Source organism: Pseudochaenichthys georgianus, unplaced genomic scaffold (assembly GCF_902827115.2).
Source record: "Pseudochaenichthys georgianus unplaced genomic scaffold, fPseGeo1.2 scaffold_1137_arrow_ctg1, whole genome shotgun sequence".
Lineage (NCBI taxonomy): Eukaryota > Metazoa > Chordata > Actinopteri > Perciformes > Channichthyidae > Pseudochaenichthys > Pseudochaenichthys georgianus.
In genome coordinates, this window is record NW_027262083.1 from 29,952 (window position 1) to 45,309 (window position 15,358).

Sequence of the window (15,358 nt, forward strand, 5' to 3'; positions counted from 1 at the left end):
ATCAATTACATTCTGAAAAAAGCCAAAATTCTGAAGAAATTCAAAATTCTGTGAATAAAGTAAAAATTCTGGGGAAAAAAAGTTCTGAGAAAAAAAGTGAAAATCCTGAGAATATTCTGAAGAAAATCAATTTTCCTTGAGAAAGTAAAAATTCTGTGAAAAGTCAAAATTGAAATTGAAAATATTGGAAGAAAGCCAGACACCTATACAGATAAAATCTCTCAAACATTAGAAGCAAAACAGAAAGAATAGCACTACAATAGAAAGGAAAAATGTAAAATGAAAAATATGTTTATTTGTTTTTGGGTACACTGTCCCTTTAAGACAACATATTTTATTTTCAACACACACCTCTAATGATTTCTAACACATAAAAATACACCTTTTGACATGCGGTATGTTTCGGGAAATTGAAATACAGGTTTGACAAACATTTTCCGGGTACCCGACGGGTGACCTGCAAAAAAAGTGATTTGCGGGTGGTATTTTTTCCGGGTTCGGTTCGGGGTAAAACAAAGATGTCGCGGGTATTGCATAATAAATATATTAAAATAACAATCATTTAGTTTAATGTTTAAATCCTCAGACGACCTCTCCCCCGCGGGACTGCGCATAATCATAACCTCTGCAGCGCATCAATCTGCTGCTGAGCGCGCCACATTCAAAATGGCTGAGGTGAAGCTCTCTAGCGGAGAATACAGCATTTTCAATAACACTTCCTCAAGAGCGAAATCTGGGAGGCTTTTGGTTCCTAGATGGAGAAAATAACCAACATCCCACGCCTTTTGAGACAAATATGGAACTGCGTGTGTTAATAATTGCACGTTTTCACTGCTCATATATATGCGGGTTCGGGTCGGGTTGCGGATCTTGTGCCGACGGGTACAATTGGCAATATGTGCGGGTAGCGGGGCGGGTTCGGTATTGCACGTCGCGGGAGCGGGTCTTGAAAATCAGACCAGTGCAGGACTCTGCTGTACCCCCCCCCCACATTTACATTACATACAGGATGTTCGGGTTCACTGGACCCGGGGCTAACAAAAGTGAGGAAATTGTAGGTCCTGTGCACCTGTCTGGGCCTTCTGTGTGTGTGGCCTAGCATTACTATACTTGTGGGGACCTACATCTGTTACACAGTCTCGTGTGGGGACTCACCTCCCTTATGGGGACATAATGGAGGTCCCCATAAGGGAATCATTAATTTTAGGTTGAAGACTTGTTTAGGTTTAGGATTAGGGTTAGGGTAAGGGTAAGGTTAAGGGTATGGGTTAGGGTTAGGGTTAGGCATGTGTTGGCTATGGCTAAGGTTAGGATAAGTCTCCAGGAAATGCATGTAAGTCAATGTAATGTCCCCTGAAGTGATGTATACATGGTTTGTGTGTGTGTGTGTTAGTGTGTGTGTGTTTGTTAGTGTGTGTATGTATGTGTGAGACATTTGTGTTCCTGCCCCTGCCATTCCCGCACAAGGTTGCGACATTTTTGTTCAATTCAAGCACCGACACCTGTCTGCTCTCACATTCCCAGATTATGTTTTGCGGGAACCAATCTTTATTTTTTTCACACTCAATCCAAGCTGCAAATTTGGGGCAAGACAAAAAAAAAAGCCTCGCCAGTTTGGGTCCTTTTCACAACTGATCAAGATGGCCAAACGATTCTCTGCTGAGAGGGCCTTGCAGATTATTTTGGAAGAGAGAGAGAGAACCATTTGATGATGATGTAGAGGAAGAGGTTTCAGAATGTGAGGATAACATTTCTGAGAATTCTTTGAAGAAGAGGATGAGATTGAGCATCAGCTAGATACAAAAAGTAGCACTAATTCATTAATGTGATCTAACAAATGTAAAAGGGCAAATATTAACCATATATGCTGTTTATATTGCTTGTAATTGGGATGAAGTAAACATCTGTTGAGTATTTTAACATAACATAGTTTGATTGTGTTGAATCGAAGCCCAAAAAGGCAGCGAGTCCACCAGAACCAAGAACACTGGCTGAGTAACAAAAATATGAACATCACACAAGGGTTAAATTCTGCTGTGATTAAACACCATCATGTTCTAAACCACATCAAGGATTATTTCTGAAATAGTATGGAGCTTAAATGCTTTTTCTCTTGCGAGTTTACCACAAGGTGAGTTTTTATATCCTGCTTTTTCCCTCATACTCTCTCCAGTACAGCATTAGCTCTGAGTGTTAGCGATGCTTGCTAATGTAAACACAGACCGTATTACTTCCAAAACACGTCGTACATTGTTTCTGATACAGAGACGTTTCGTTTCTGATAGGGAACGTTGCCAGGACTTCAATGTAAAGCCAGCAAATCTGGATTAGCTCCATGGTGCACCCGTATTTAGAGATGTGGGTACGGAGGAAAAGAGAGAGGGTTTTATTTTCTGACACGTTGTAAGTCTCCTTCCACACCGGGGACAAATATTTATGTATAAAATACATCAAAAAGTGCCCTTTGTATAATAGGTCACCTTAAACATTATACAGTAAGACTGTCAAAGAACCAATCTATCTTCAAAACGTGTTATGTATAGTGCTCTAATTTGTCTGTTTATTGGGAAAGATTGATCATTTACAGAAAAAGAACACGGTTGGAAGGCAATACTTTGTGTTATATTAAGAGAAAACACTTTAAATCTTGTAAAGCATTTCATTTAAAATAAAAAAACATTTATGAAAAAATAAAACAACTGTATATACACATCTATGAACTGTACACATATTTCAACTGCTGCTGTTTAGCTAACATGCATTATTGAGCTACACTGCAACTAAAAATCTCAGCCCTTCCGCCTACAAAAAACGACCATATAGGTCGATTGTTCAGCAGCTAAATACGACCCAGAGTCACGTTTTAAAGTGTAGCACCTCTAGTGGTCATGCAAGAAACAACATGCTCCCGTTGATTGCAAAGGCTCCGGAGGGTCGTTTATTCACAAATAACCCTCTCTGGAAAATCCTAAATTGTGGAATAGTTTGGACATCTAGCGAGAAGTGTATATTGTACTTTTATAATCTCTGTCCAGTGGATGTGTAGGATCTATAGTTTGATAGATATTACGAATATGATTTGAGGTCTCGCCAGGAGACCGTGTGATTGTGTGCTTTGTAAGCAATTGGCTTTTGGAGTAATGTGCTATTGTAACGGACTGTTGGACACAAATGGCTTTTTTGGATCTAGTGGCTTTCAGAATAGTGGGTCTTCGGAACAATGCAGACTTTCCAAACAATGTCATGGTCCACCCGCCCTGCCCCAACCCCATTTCAAGGCGGACAGCCTTGGAGCTCTGTCATCGTTAATTTGCACAAACTGCAGTAACAGTGAATCTGTAGAAAGTATGCAATATTTTCCTTTCAAACTTGTGATACAGGTACTTTGTTACTTTTCATGAAGGAAGTACTATGCTCTTTTTCCCAGGAATATAGACATAGTATTATCAATGTTATCATGAAACACCTATAAACTAGTAGTACGGTTCGTTGCATTGATTTAGATATTGGAGAATGACTCCGACGCACCAGCACTGCCTGAGTTTGCAGCCTCTGACACACGGTAGACGTCTGAAAGACAAATAACAAATTGTCAGTAGGGAAAATATATCTCAGTAAATGAAAAGAACTGCTCAATTAAAACTTGCTTCTTCTTCCACGCAGTCGATGGAACCAGTTCAGTCCAGTGGAGGAAATGCAACCACTTGTACTCTAAAGTAGAAAACAAATGTTATATGGTATAAATAGGTAATGGGTAGAAACATTATGAACAAGAAAAACTGCATACACTTTAAAATGACTTACTCTGGTTGTATTGGAGCCTGTGCTTGTTGTAGGCGATTTTCTTGCGAGGATAGAACGGATCTACAGGAAAATCAAATTAATCTCAATCAATTTATTTGCGATTTGGAAAACATTCAGGAAGATTAAGATTTTTAAACAACAATAGTTTTAGAGAAAATAAGTTTACTTGCTTTATAATTAGCATTAACACTCTTGTGAGCTTTAGAGGGGCTGCTAAGCATATTCGCACAGTAGGCTACATTTTCTCCAGCACTGCCCTGGGGTTACACTTTGTTATCTGAACTCTTTCCAACCAATCCATTACAGATATAAGTATTCAACAAATATGCCCTTAAATCCTCTATACACATGTAACAATTACCAGTTTACCTTAAAACAATGGATTGCAAAACAAAGCTTGAAGCAGTAAAAACAAGCTCCACCTATGCCAAACAACAACAACTGTAGTAATATTGAGTTCTCTGAGGTTCTCTGGGTAGCATCAATGGATGTTTCACATTGGCAACATCTACGGCGTCACCTCATCAGAATACTTTTTACAAGTCACAGCATGTCATCATTGTCAAGGAAGATAGAGACCCTCTGTTATGGCTTCGCCAACCATTTGGTGTGTTTTCAAGCTTTGAATTCTAGCTCTTACATGACAGGAAGATGATTCTAAAATGGTGTGTGTGCTCCAGTGAAGCTGATACATGCTAATCCTGTGCCATCTTTCGTTCATAGCCCTTGAGACGGCATTACCTGTACGTTTTTTTGTCGTTATATTTATAACTATACTTTGAGTGCATTCTCGGAATTAGATTGCAGCCAGTTAAATGGAGTGAGCAAGTTCATTTCACACATGTGTTTATATTCCTTATAGTCAAGGGCTTAAAACTAGGCTGCCAGTATTTCCAAGATCCAAAGCTCTTCACTACGAAATGGTGGACGAAAACATTCCATTAATTCTGTTAAAATTGGAGGATTTGTTTTTCTTTTTTCCCATTAAAAAGTAACGGTGTAAACACAGCCTGAACTATAGGACATAAACCAGGTGGGCGGGGTCAATAGCCAGATTAGCTGATTAGCCGGCCTTCTATTTATTGTGTTGTGTACTCTTGCTTTGGCACTAGGCTTGCTGTAACATTGTAAATGTTCCTGCCGTTGGACAGTTAAGGACTTCTGATTCTTGATGTTTGGCTTTGTTAGCAAAGTTGTCAACCTGCTAGTTTTATCTTACTAACATAACAAATGCACACTCAACATTATGGTGTAAATGTCAATTAAAATCTTTAACTGGGGGCACTAAGGCAAGGCAAGGCAAGGCAAGGCAAGGCAAGGCAAGGCAAGGCAAGGCAAGGCAAGGCAAGGCAAGGCAAGGCAAGTCAAGGCAAGGCAAGGCAAGGCAAAATGCTTTACAAAAAATGAAAGACATTAAGAAAATGGCATTTAAAATCAGTCATTAAAAAGAAAAGCTAATAAAAGAAACATTAAAAGAAAAAATACATGGATAAAAGTTACAGTGCAGTCTAAGATATGAATAGTTCAATTAAAAGCAGCAACAAAAAGATAAGTCTTCAGCCTGGATTTAAAAGTAGTACGAGTTGCAGCGGACCTGCAGGTTTCTGGGAGTTTGTTCCAGATATTTGGAGCATAACAACTGAACGCTGCTTCTCCATGTTTAGCTCTGACTCTGGGGACAGAAAGTTGACCAGTCCCTGAAGACCTGAGAGATCTGGATGGTTCATAATTTAGCAGGAGGTCAGAAATGTATTTTGGGCCTAAACCATTCAGTGCTTTATAAACCAGCAGCAGTATTTTGAAATCTATTCTTTGACCCACAGGAAGCCAGTGTAAAGACTTCAGAACAGGAGTGATGTGATCCACTTTCTTAGTGTTAGTGAGGACTCGAGCAGCGGCGTTCTGAATCAGCTGCAGCTTTCTAATAGATTTTTTAGTGAGACCTGTGAAGACACCATTACAGTACTCCAGTCTACTGAAGATAAAAGCATGGACAAGTTTTTCCAAATCCTGCTGTGACATTAGTCTTTTAATCCTAGATATGTTCTTTAGGTGATAGTAGGCTGATTTTGTTGTTCTTCATTATCTGAGCCAGTGGTAGCATGTAGACGTTAAAGAGAAGAGGCCCCAAGATGGAGCCTTGAGGTACCCCACATGTTATATTTGTCAACTCAGATGTGTATTTACCTATAGAAACAAAGTTGTTTCTGTCCTTTAAGTAGGATTCAAACCAATTTAGAACTGTTTCCGAAAGTCCCACCCAGTTTTCCAGTCGGTCTAGTAATATGCTGTGGTCAACAGTGTCAAACGCAGCACTGAGATCTAATAATACTAACACTGAAGTTCTGCCACTGTCTGTGTTTAAGTGGATGTCATTGAATACCTTTACAAGAGCAGTCTCAGTGCTGTGGTTTGGACGAAAGCCTGACTGGAACACATCGAAACAGTTATTTAAATGCAAGAAATTACTCAACTTTTTCAATGATTTTACTTAGAAATGGGAGGTTTAATATGGGCCTGTAATTGTTCATTAGTGAAGCATCTAGATTATGCTTTTTTAAGAGCGGTTTAATGACTGCAGTTTTCAGGGCCTGTGGAAAAATACCTGAGTGAAGAGATTTGTTTACTATATGAAGTAGATCTGAGGCCATGCAAGGCAACACATCTTTGAAAAATCCTGTTGGAATAATATCAAGGCAGCAGGAGGAGGATTTCAGAAGTTGTATAATGTCCTCTAGGTTTTTATCATTAATCTGATGGAATTGTGTCATGGTGTTTGAATTGATATTAGGTGGACACAGAGACACCACATTTGCTGTACCGGATGCAGAGGCACTGACTGCTTGTCTGATTTTCTGAATGTTGTCAGTGAAGAAGGCAAAATCATTGCACGCCCTGGTGGATAGAAATTCAGAGGCTACTGACACTGGGGGGTTAGTTACTCTGTCGACGGTAGCAAACAAGGCACGTGCATTGTTTTTGGTAATGATGTCAGAGAAGAAAGACTGTCGTGCGTTTTTCAATTCCAAATTATAAAGGCCAAGTCTCTCTTTATAGATTTCAAAGTGAACCTGGAGATTTGTTTTTCGCCACCTGTGTTCAGCTTTTCGACATTCTCTTTTTTCTGTTTTCACGGTCATGACCTTTCTCCATGGAGATATTTTCTTGCCAGTCACTTCCCTTACCTTAGTTGGAGCAATGGCATCTATAACATTTACATTTTCTGAATTAAAATGATCTACTAGCTCATTTACTGAGATCTTAGCAGTGGCAAGTGTGTAAGAAAAATTTGGAGTAAACATTTCCCTAGTATTTTCAGTTAAATATCGCTTTGTGGTTATCTCTTTTTGAACATTTGTGTGAACAGAAATAGAGCTCTCAAATAAAACACAGGAATGGTCAGACAGTGCAACATCAGTCACCACAACCTTAGAGATATTCAGACCCTTTGAGATAATTAAGTCCAGAGTGTGCCCCTTATTGTGCGTGGGCTCCGTCACATGCTGAGTCAGTCCATAGCTATCAAGAACACAAAACAGTTCTTTAGCCCCTCTGTCCTGGGGGTTGTCAACATGGATGTTAAAATCACCAACAATGACTAGACGGTCAAAGTCAATACACACTATAGACAGCAGTTCGGTAAAATCATCAAAAAAGCTTGCACAGTATTTGGGTGGTCTATAGATATTTAGGAACAGAGCTCGAGAGGAGCATTTCAGCTGAAGGGCCACATATTCAAAAGAAGCAAAGTTCCAATAAGATGTCTTCCTGCATTGAAGGGAATCATTGAACAGAATAGCAACGCCACCCCCTTTCTTATGCATTCTTTCCTGACTCATAAAACTAAAGTTCGGAGGTGTTGATTCGATAAGAACAGCTGCACTGTTATTTTGTTCAATCCAAGTTTCCGTTAAAAACATAAAATTGAGATTGTGCTCAGTGATAAAATCATTGATTAAAAATGTTTTTCCTGCCAGAGACCTGACATTTAATAAAGCTAGTTTAAGTTCGTTAAACACACTATCAGTCAGGTTTTTTGTGACAAGCTGTGGCTGACATGGAATCAGTGCTAAATTTGATAAACTCACACAAACGTTTGAGCGCTTCCTGTATCTAAGATGATTCACCGCTCTTAATCTATTACCTATCAACACAGATATCGGCAAAGCCACAGGCAGGCAGGGCCCCGGCATGTCCTGGAAAGAGTTGAGAGTGCCATACGCCACTTGAGCCTGGACCCAGCAAATATCAGTTTTTAGCGTTTTGTACACACACATCCCTATCAGGCTTTGAAGGGGAGGGAGGACCCACCACCCTGCTCCTCTCATCATAGGAGGGCAGGGTGAGGGCTACACTTTAGAAAGGGGGGTTTGGAAATCTGCTTCCATCTTCCTTGTATTGTTTTGGTTTGGACGATTGTGGTAGGCATGGTGATGAAGCCGGGGGAGATGGTGCGCATCTCTGCTTCGGTGATTTTGGTGGGCGTCGTTGAGGGGCGGGGGTAAAGGACATGCTGCCAACCCTGCGTATCACCTTCATGCGGTCATCGAACTCCAGGGGGGTGGGCGAGGGTGAAAGAGTGAGCGGAGAGTAGAGAGAGCTGGGGGATGAATGAAGAGTATCCTCAAAGGCGATTCAAAGGGGGGGTGACGGGCAGTGGAGACTCCTCCATTTGTCTCATAGGTCTCCCATAATCAAAACATTCCTCAGGCGGGTGCAGTGATACTTCTTCAGGGTTTTCTGCGCGATGTGTTGTGTCTTTCTCCTGTTTTGATTCCTCTTGCCGCTTGTCCTTGGCAGAGGGAACAGATTGATGACGCAGGCAGTTGAATATGTTAGAGATAAACAATTTCACTCCTGACTTGTTCAGGCAAACTCCATTTGCCTTGAAAAGATGTCTGCGGTCCCAGAAAAAGTTAAAATTGTCAATAAAATGGACAGAATGGTCGGTACAGGCAGTTGAACGCCACGTGTTTAGTGCAAACAATCTTCTGAATCTCTCCACTCCTCTTCTGACTGGCGTTAGAGGGCCACTGATGAACATCTCTGCATTTAGAGAGCTGACAGTTTCCAACAAACATTTAAAGTCTTCTTTCAGCATTTCTGACTGTTGTTTCACAACATCATTTGTTCCAATGTGCAGTACCACATTCTTCACAGTCGGATGTTCAGCCCCAATATGCAGGATCTTCTCAGCCAAGTCAGAGACCACATCCTTGGGAAAACAGAGTACTTTGGTGTTGTTCTTATTACACAGACCTTTTACATCTCTTACAGCAGAGTCACCCACAATCAGAGTTTCAGGCCAGTCGTTAGCTTTCCCTCTAGCCTTTTACTTTTGGAGTAGCTATTGGTCCTTATCCTGCTGTGTGAAGAGGACAGGTTATCCAGGTCAACAGAAAGAGATCTCCAGTTCTCGGTCAGCGGAGCGTATCTGTTCTGGATTGGCACACTTGGTGGTTTAGGAGGATTTTTTGTAGTTCTCCCTTTAGCAGCTGTCCACAGCTGTTTCCCAGTATGAATAGGGGTTGAAGAGGCACTCTTCCTGGGTGATAACAATGCAGGCCAGCCGGTCGCATCACAGATTTCAGAGCGCTGGGCTCTGCCTGTTATCCGTCCTCCCAAATCCCATGGATATGATTTACTCTTAGGCTTTGCACCCAGAGAGTTCCAGGGAGGACTACCACTTGTAGATGTATTACCCAGTACACAGCTCTCCTGTTCCTTGGATTCCTTGTAGCTGCTAACCAGCTGTGAGTTAGCATACCCTTTTCCATTATTTTTCAACACTGGTAAAGTGGTGTCATTCCCACGACATAGTCCATTCACTTCCACGTTAACTTATTCTGTAGAAGTTTGTGGAAGTCATTTGTTGAGAACGGAGGCATTTTGCTACCAACTAGCTTAAGCTAAATAGCATGCAGTAGCCTACCAGGCTTTAGCTGTTGCTAGGCCACTCTACTGTAAGACTGAGGTCGTCGTAAAAATGTTGAAATATACCTGAAACCCTCCGTCTATTTACGAAGATTAACTGTCCCAGTGATAAGTTAATGTCCAGGAGCCGCTGCTCGAAGTTTTCAGAGAATAAGAATAGGAAAATCAGCATAAAAAGTAAGCAGAGGCAAGAGCAAGCGGAAAAGCGTCTGCACAGTAAGAAAGATAAGTCAGCACCTTAACTAAATGCTTCATGATAATCTCATTATGTAATATAAAATATGATAACAATAATGCTAAAACTGATATGATTTTAATCCTTTTTCATTGCATGATATTATTCTGGCAGGTTAAAGGATTTGAATACTTCTACTACTACTATCAAAAGAGGAATCAATCATCTATCCACAATTGTTAGTTTAAAGACAACATACCTTTGAATCGAGTAGTGTCCCAAACACTAAAATGAAGAAACCCTGAGGAAAATGAAATAACACGCATATTTATTTAAGATCAAAGAAATTGACAAACATAGGTATTATATAAAAATACTGCTATGTAAGAACAAGTTCTTATTTTGTTATTTTTAAATGGTTGCAAATACCTGTAGTGAATTGAAGAGTGCAAAGACAATGTGGAGTCCTCTATTTGTCGAATCTAGCATGGTCCCCACTCCTAAAGACCAGGTCAGTCCAAATAAAGGAGTCAAAATGGCCACACACCTTAGAATGACCACCAGCGTATGCCTTTCCTCTCTTTGGGTGGTGTCTCCCACGCCTCTTCTTAGCATTTTGAACAGGACCACGATTACGATAATGATGTTGATACAAACTATAGTTAAGGCAGGTATCACAAACGCCAACAGGGCCTTTGTTTGCTCCCAGTTAAGCCAACAAGCCTCTTTGTTCATGATGTATCCTTCTCCTGGTGCTGTGGCGGCAACAGTAACAACAGCTATGATCAGAGGGCAGCCATAGCCTAATAAGAAGCCAATAGCCAGCATGACTGCCTTGGACATGTGGGAGAAGACCATGACTGTCCGGTAAAATAGCAGAAGGCCTGAAACTAGCATCCAAAAGAACACCGCAAGGTAAAACAAGTGCATAAAAAATGTTGCTGTGCTGCAAGACTCAACTGGAACATTATAGTTATTCTTCTCCGGGTTTTCAGCTGGGTTGTCGGCAATGGAGCCTCCAATGATAAAACAGATGTCAGCGATCAACAGAGAGAGGGCAGTGTTAATGATGGAAACATGACGCATGAAGGCAGTGCTATTTTTAGTTATGGCTTTCCAAACGTATCCTTCGATAATTAAACATATAACTAAACTTGCCAAAGAGATCCCAACTCCAACATAGGTGATTAGATCCAAGAGTTCTTTGAATTGTTTAGGGATACCAGTTGACATCAGAATTGAAAATGAGGTGAGATGGTCGCATCTGCAGGTTACTGTGTCATCTATATCGGAAACAAACTGACACCCCTCACTATCCCAACCACCCCTGTAGTCAAACAGTTTAAAGTTCCAGAAGACACACTGAGGATCTTGCGTCAGAGTTGTGTTTAACTTGGTGTAGCTTAAAGTAACGTTCTGAATCGTTTCATTTACTTTTATCAGCACCACAGCTGCGTTGATGGCATTAACGGGGTCAGTGTTATTGGTGTTGAAGAGGCTGGTGTTAAAGCTGGAACTCCGTACTGGCATAACATTATTTAGGGTGAAGAAAGTAATAGTGGTGATAGAGACGTTGCGAAAGCCGGTGTTAGGAATGTCCAGGACAATGCTGTTGTTCAGATTTGCGTAGAACGAGTTGTCAAAGGTGCTTCTGTTGAGGAGGATTGCATCAGTCTCAAAGGTAAATGTCCCAACTATTTTAGCAGAGAGGAGTTCCATCGAACGCAGTAAATCAGAGCTTGCGTTGTTGTTTTCGTTTGCATTCAGAAATGTCCAGGACTCTCTTGAATCCTCACCAATAATGTCATCAACTGTTTGAAGGACATCCTGCAGATGAAGACAGATTTCATTGTGAGGTTACATCCGCATCAAAAAAATATATGTGAACTGCTCTATAAAAATCTGTCACATTGACTCCGATACACATTTTGAGTTATGTACATAACTAGAAAGAGGAGATTCTTAGCTTTCCGAAGATATCCTTATTGTTTTACAAATATTCAGCGAAATATCACGATAATTTTTTTTAAAAAGGTCTTCAAAGTTTGCTGACAATATTTTAGCTATAGCTATTTAAAAGAGGGGGCTCAAGTTCAGGACAAAAGTGCGACCGAAAGTGTGTGTGTGTGTGTGTGTGTTTGTATTTTCTGAGTGGGGTAATTTATTTATTGTATTAATGTGATATCAAATATTGATATTCTGGAAGCCAAGACATTGTTTTTTTAGAATCAACCAAAACCCCAATTGCATTGCGCCGTTGCGACATCCAACTGGTTTCAATAGAGTAGATCACATATTTGTTGACATAAAATACATACCTAAACTAAGATAATGCTGATGGGAAGGTTTAACCTACCTTCATGACAGGTTTATTGACTTCCAGAGTAACATCTGCAATGTTGCCCAGGATTTCCACGATAGTTGATATGCTATTAGGTTCCTTTGTTACATTCTTTATCACTTTGACCTCTACACTTAGCTTCTCCACAAAATCTGGGACATCGTCCACCTGCAACCCCTAAAGTAAATATTAAAAACACATACATTTATATAATGAGAGGTTGTAAACCATGACAAATACAGAGATGTTTCTTTTCTGGCAACAGCTGCACATTTTAAGCCACAAAAGTACAGAAGAGGCAAAAAGAATGTGATTGTGTGAGGGGAGACCTATCCCATATTAACTTTAATGTTGTTTGTTTTGAAACATTGTAATAACAAAAATATAGTTTTTAAAATATTGTATCGGTTTTTGTCTCATATATTTATTATAGTTAGTATAGGGACTTAAGATTTTCATTGCTAAAACTACACTGTAGCTACTTTGCACATAACAATAAAGCCTTTGAATCTTTGAATCTTTAGTCTACTTAATCTGAGCCACCACAGTTTTGACAAGTTTTTCCATCTTTGTTGAAAAAGTATTGATATTTATGTGAATCCTAAATTATAGTATATTGGAGAGAACTGAAGAGAACTTTAGGATTTAGCCTTTGCAGACCATTTACATGCACCAAAACTAGATAACACAAAGGAAAACCCTCAAAAAGCATAATAGGGCTCCTTTAAAGATTAAAGAAGTGTTGCTGCAGAGCCACACTTTATATACAAACAGTGGTCAGTTAGTTACAATAACTTACTGGACAGCATGATGGAATGTGCTGATGTTGGTCGAAAACGTGGGTCTTTTATAACAATACAAAATATTATAACAAATTAGCTTGGTACATATTTTCTCACTTTCTCACGCAAATGTACTTTAGATGAAATAAAATAGATACTAAATGAAACTTCTCACAAGTTCAGTGGATTATCTTGAGCAACTGGTAATGATTTCTGCTGTTGAGTTGATTTATAAGAAACCTGACGTTTAGATTTCCTTCATGCTTTTGTTGAACAGATGGTGTCTCAGAGTTGACAGGTGTAGTTTTTTAGAAAGAAAATAGTTCCTGGATACAATTGTTGCACACCATGGAATATCTGGTTACGTAGAACTAGTGAACATAGGACCGTTTTTGGAATGACTTTATGGTGTACTGTGTGTTTTATAGATTTCAAATGGGGATGAATTGTTATCCCCAGCTGATCACTTACCCCTGAAGAAACAAGCAACTCCTTGATTACTCTGATAACGCAAGTGTCCTCTACCAATATCCACTTTCCATGAACACACTTCGCCATCGTTTCCCCCACTTGATATGTAGGACATTCTTTACTAGATAGTTCGCCTTCTCTTCCAACCCCATAATCATCGTCTTCACATGTAAAAGCTTAGGAGATAAATAATAATCAATTAGTATTACACAAAATATTGGGGAAAAAGACTGCAAAGGAAAAGCATTGTCACTTTTGAAACATTGCACTTACATTCTTCGGAAATGCTCAATGTTGTTACCCGTCTATAATTGAAATCAACGACCTTACAAGTAAATGTTAGTGACGTTGGTCCACCGCAGGCTACTAGCGTGTATGCATATGTGCGACAGAATGAGGTTCCATTTTCAGTAACACCAGCATCTGCGAACATTTAACAGTGTTATTAATAAAATAAACTGTTATTGGATGTGTGTTTTCTGTATGGTCGGATTGAGAAGTTTTATGAAACATTTTAAACTTACCAAGAGCAAGTGAGTCTTTAAACCACTTCACCTTAAAACGGGACTGCACACAACACTCAAGTCGTACTGTTTTTCCCTTCAGACATTCAACGTTTATTTGACGCTTTGATACTATGATGGGAGCTTCTTGGATATCATCTCCAGTCACGTCCCTTTCTTGTCTGAACTGCAATACGTCGCTCATCGTATGTGTGCATTGGTACATTCCTGTGATTAAGATAATAAAAACAATGATTACATTGGTATGCTGTAAAAAAAAGTTAAAAGAATGATACCATTAGTATATTAAATAGTGAACATTCCAGTCCAAGCAGCAAATTAATTTGTCTATTAGCATCAATTAAAAAAGAATATTTAACTTATTTTTTACTAGCTTTTGCTTACCAATATCCACCACAACATCGACCTTCTCTATTGTTAGAACAGAACTTGTGCTAGAATTTGTTATTTTTCTCCTTCCATTCCCATCAATTACCCTTCCACGAAATGTCCACTTAACACTACTTATTTTTCCCACATTAATTCTGGGTTCGCACACCAGTCTCATGCGATTTCCATTATAAATTATGCCGCCAATCCTTAATTTATCTTCACCTTTGGAGAAAGAAGAACACATCAGTTTGGTGTTTATACAAGTTAAACCAAATGTAATTACCTACTAGCTATGTTGGACTTACTGTTGTGCAATGCAGTGACAGAGCCAATGACAGGGGCAATAGTAGAGTTTACTGCTTTTGAAAATGCTTTATTTGCTTCAGCCAATTCTGCAGTTTTAACCTCTGTAGTCTCAACAACAAAATCTGTAAATATGCTTCCTTCTCTGTAAGAACAAACACAAAACAAAATGGTGGTGTCAAATGTGTACGGATGTCCTGCCTCCATATGTCTTAAATGCCAGAGTTACCATACCTGAATCCTGTCACAGAAACACCAATAAACCCTGTGATTCCTCCATACGTCTTGTTTAACTGTGGGAGAGATACGGTTCATAACATTACCAATTCAACTGAAAATACAAGTTACAATTTGATATGGTATTTATCAATGCACTTACCACTGCTTCCATGTTGTCTTTAAGATTGTTGTATTCAGCACTTGTTGGATCTTTCAATGCTTCTGTGAATGTCTTGTTTAATTGCACTGTCATTGACAAATTGAACCCTGTTTATTTGAAAAGAGAAAAAAACAAGATCAAACAATTCAGTTTGTTGTGATTTAAAGAATATACTAGCTAGACACGAGAAATGCAAATACAGTTGATGTCTCACTTGTAAATAATATTGTCATTTGGTTTTTGTTGTATAAAATACTGTCATTTAAGTCTTAC

General features: G+C 39.4%; 1 protein-coding gene across 1 annotated transcript; it reads right to left on the minus strand.

Annotated features, from left to right (window-relative positions):
* Window positions 1–344: 344 nt before the first annotated feature.
* On the minus strand, window positions 345–15,191 carry LOC117440698 (adhesion G protein-coupled receptor F4-like). Its single transcript, XM_034076933.2, has 13 exons — window positions 15,086–15,191; window positions 14,941–14,999; window positions 14,709–14,851; window positions 14,416–14,625; window positions 14,032–14,238; window positions 13,781–13,930; window positions 13,508–13,683; window positions 12,270–12,431; window positions 10,343–11,740; window positions 10,173–10,214; window positions 3,805–3,864; window positions 3,648–3,711; window positions 345–3,570 (listed from the first exon to the last, which is right to left on the minus strand). Exons 1-13 carry the CDS (start codon window positions 15,176–15,178, stop codon window positions 3,500–3,502), a joined length of 2,835 nt encoding a protein of 944 aa, XP_033932824.1. The 5' UTR covers window positions 15,179–15,191; the 3' UTR covers window positions 345–3,499.
* Window positions 15,192–15,358: the final 167 nt, after the last annotated feature.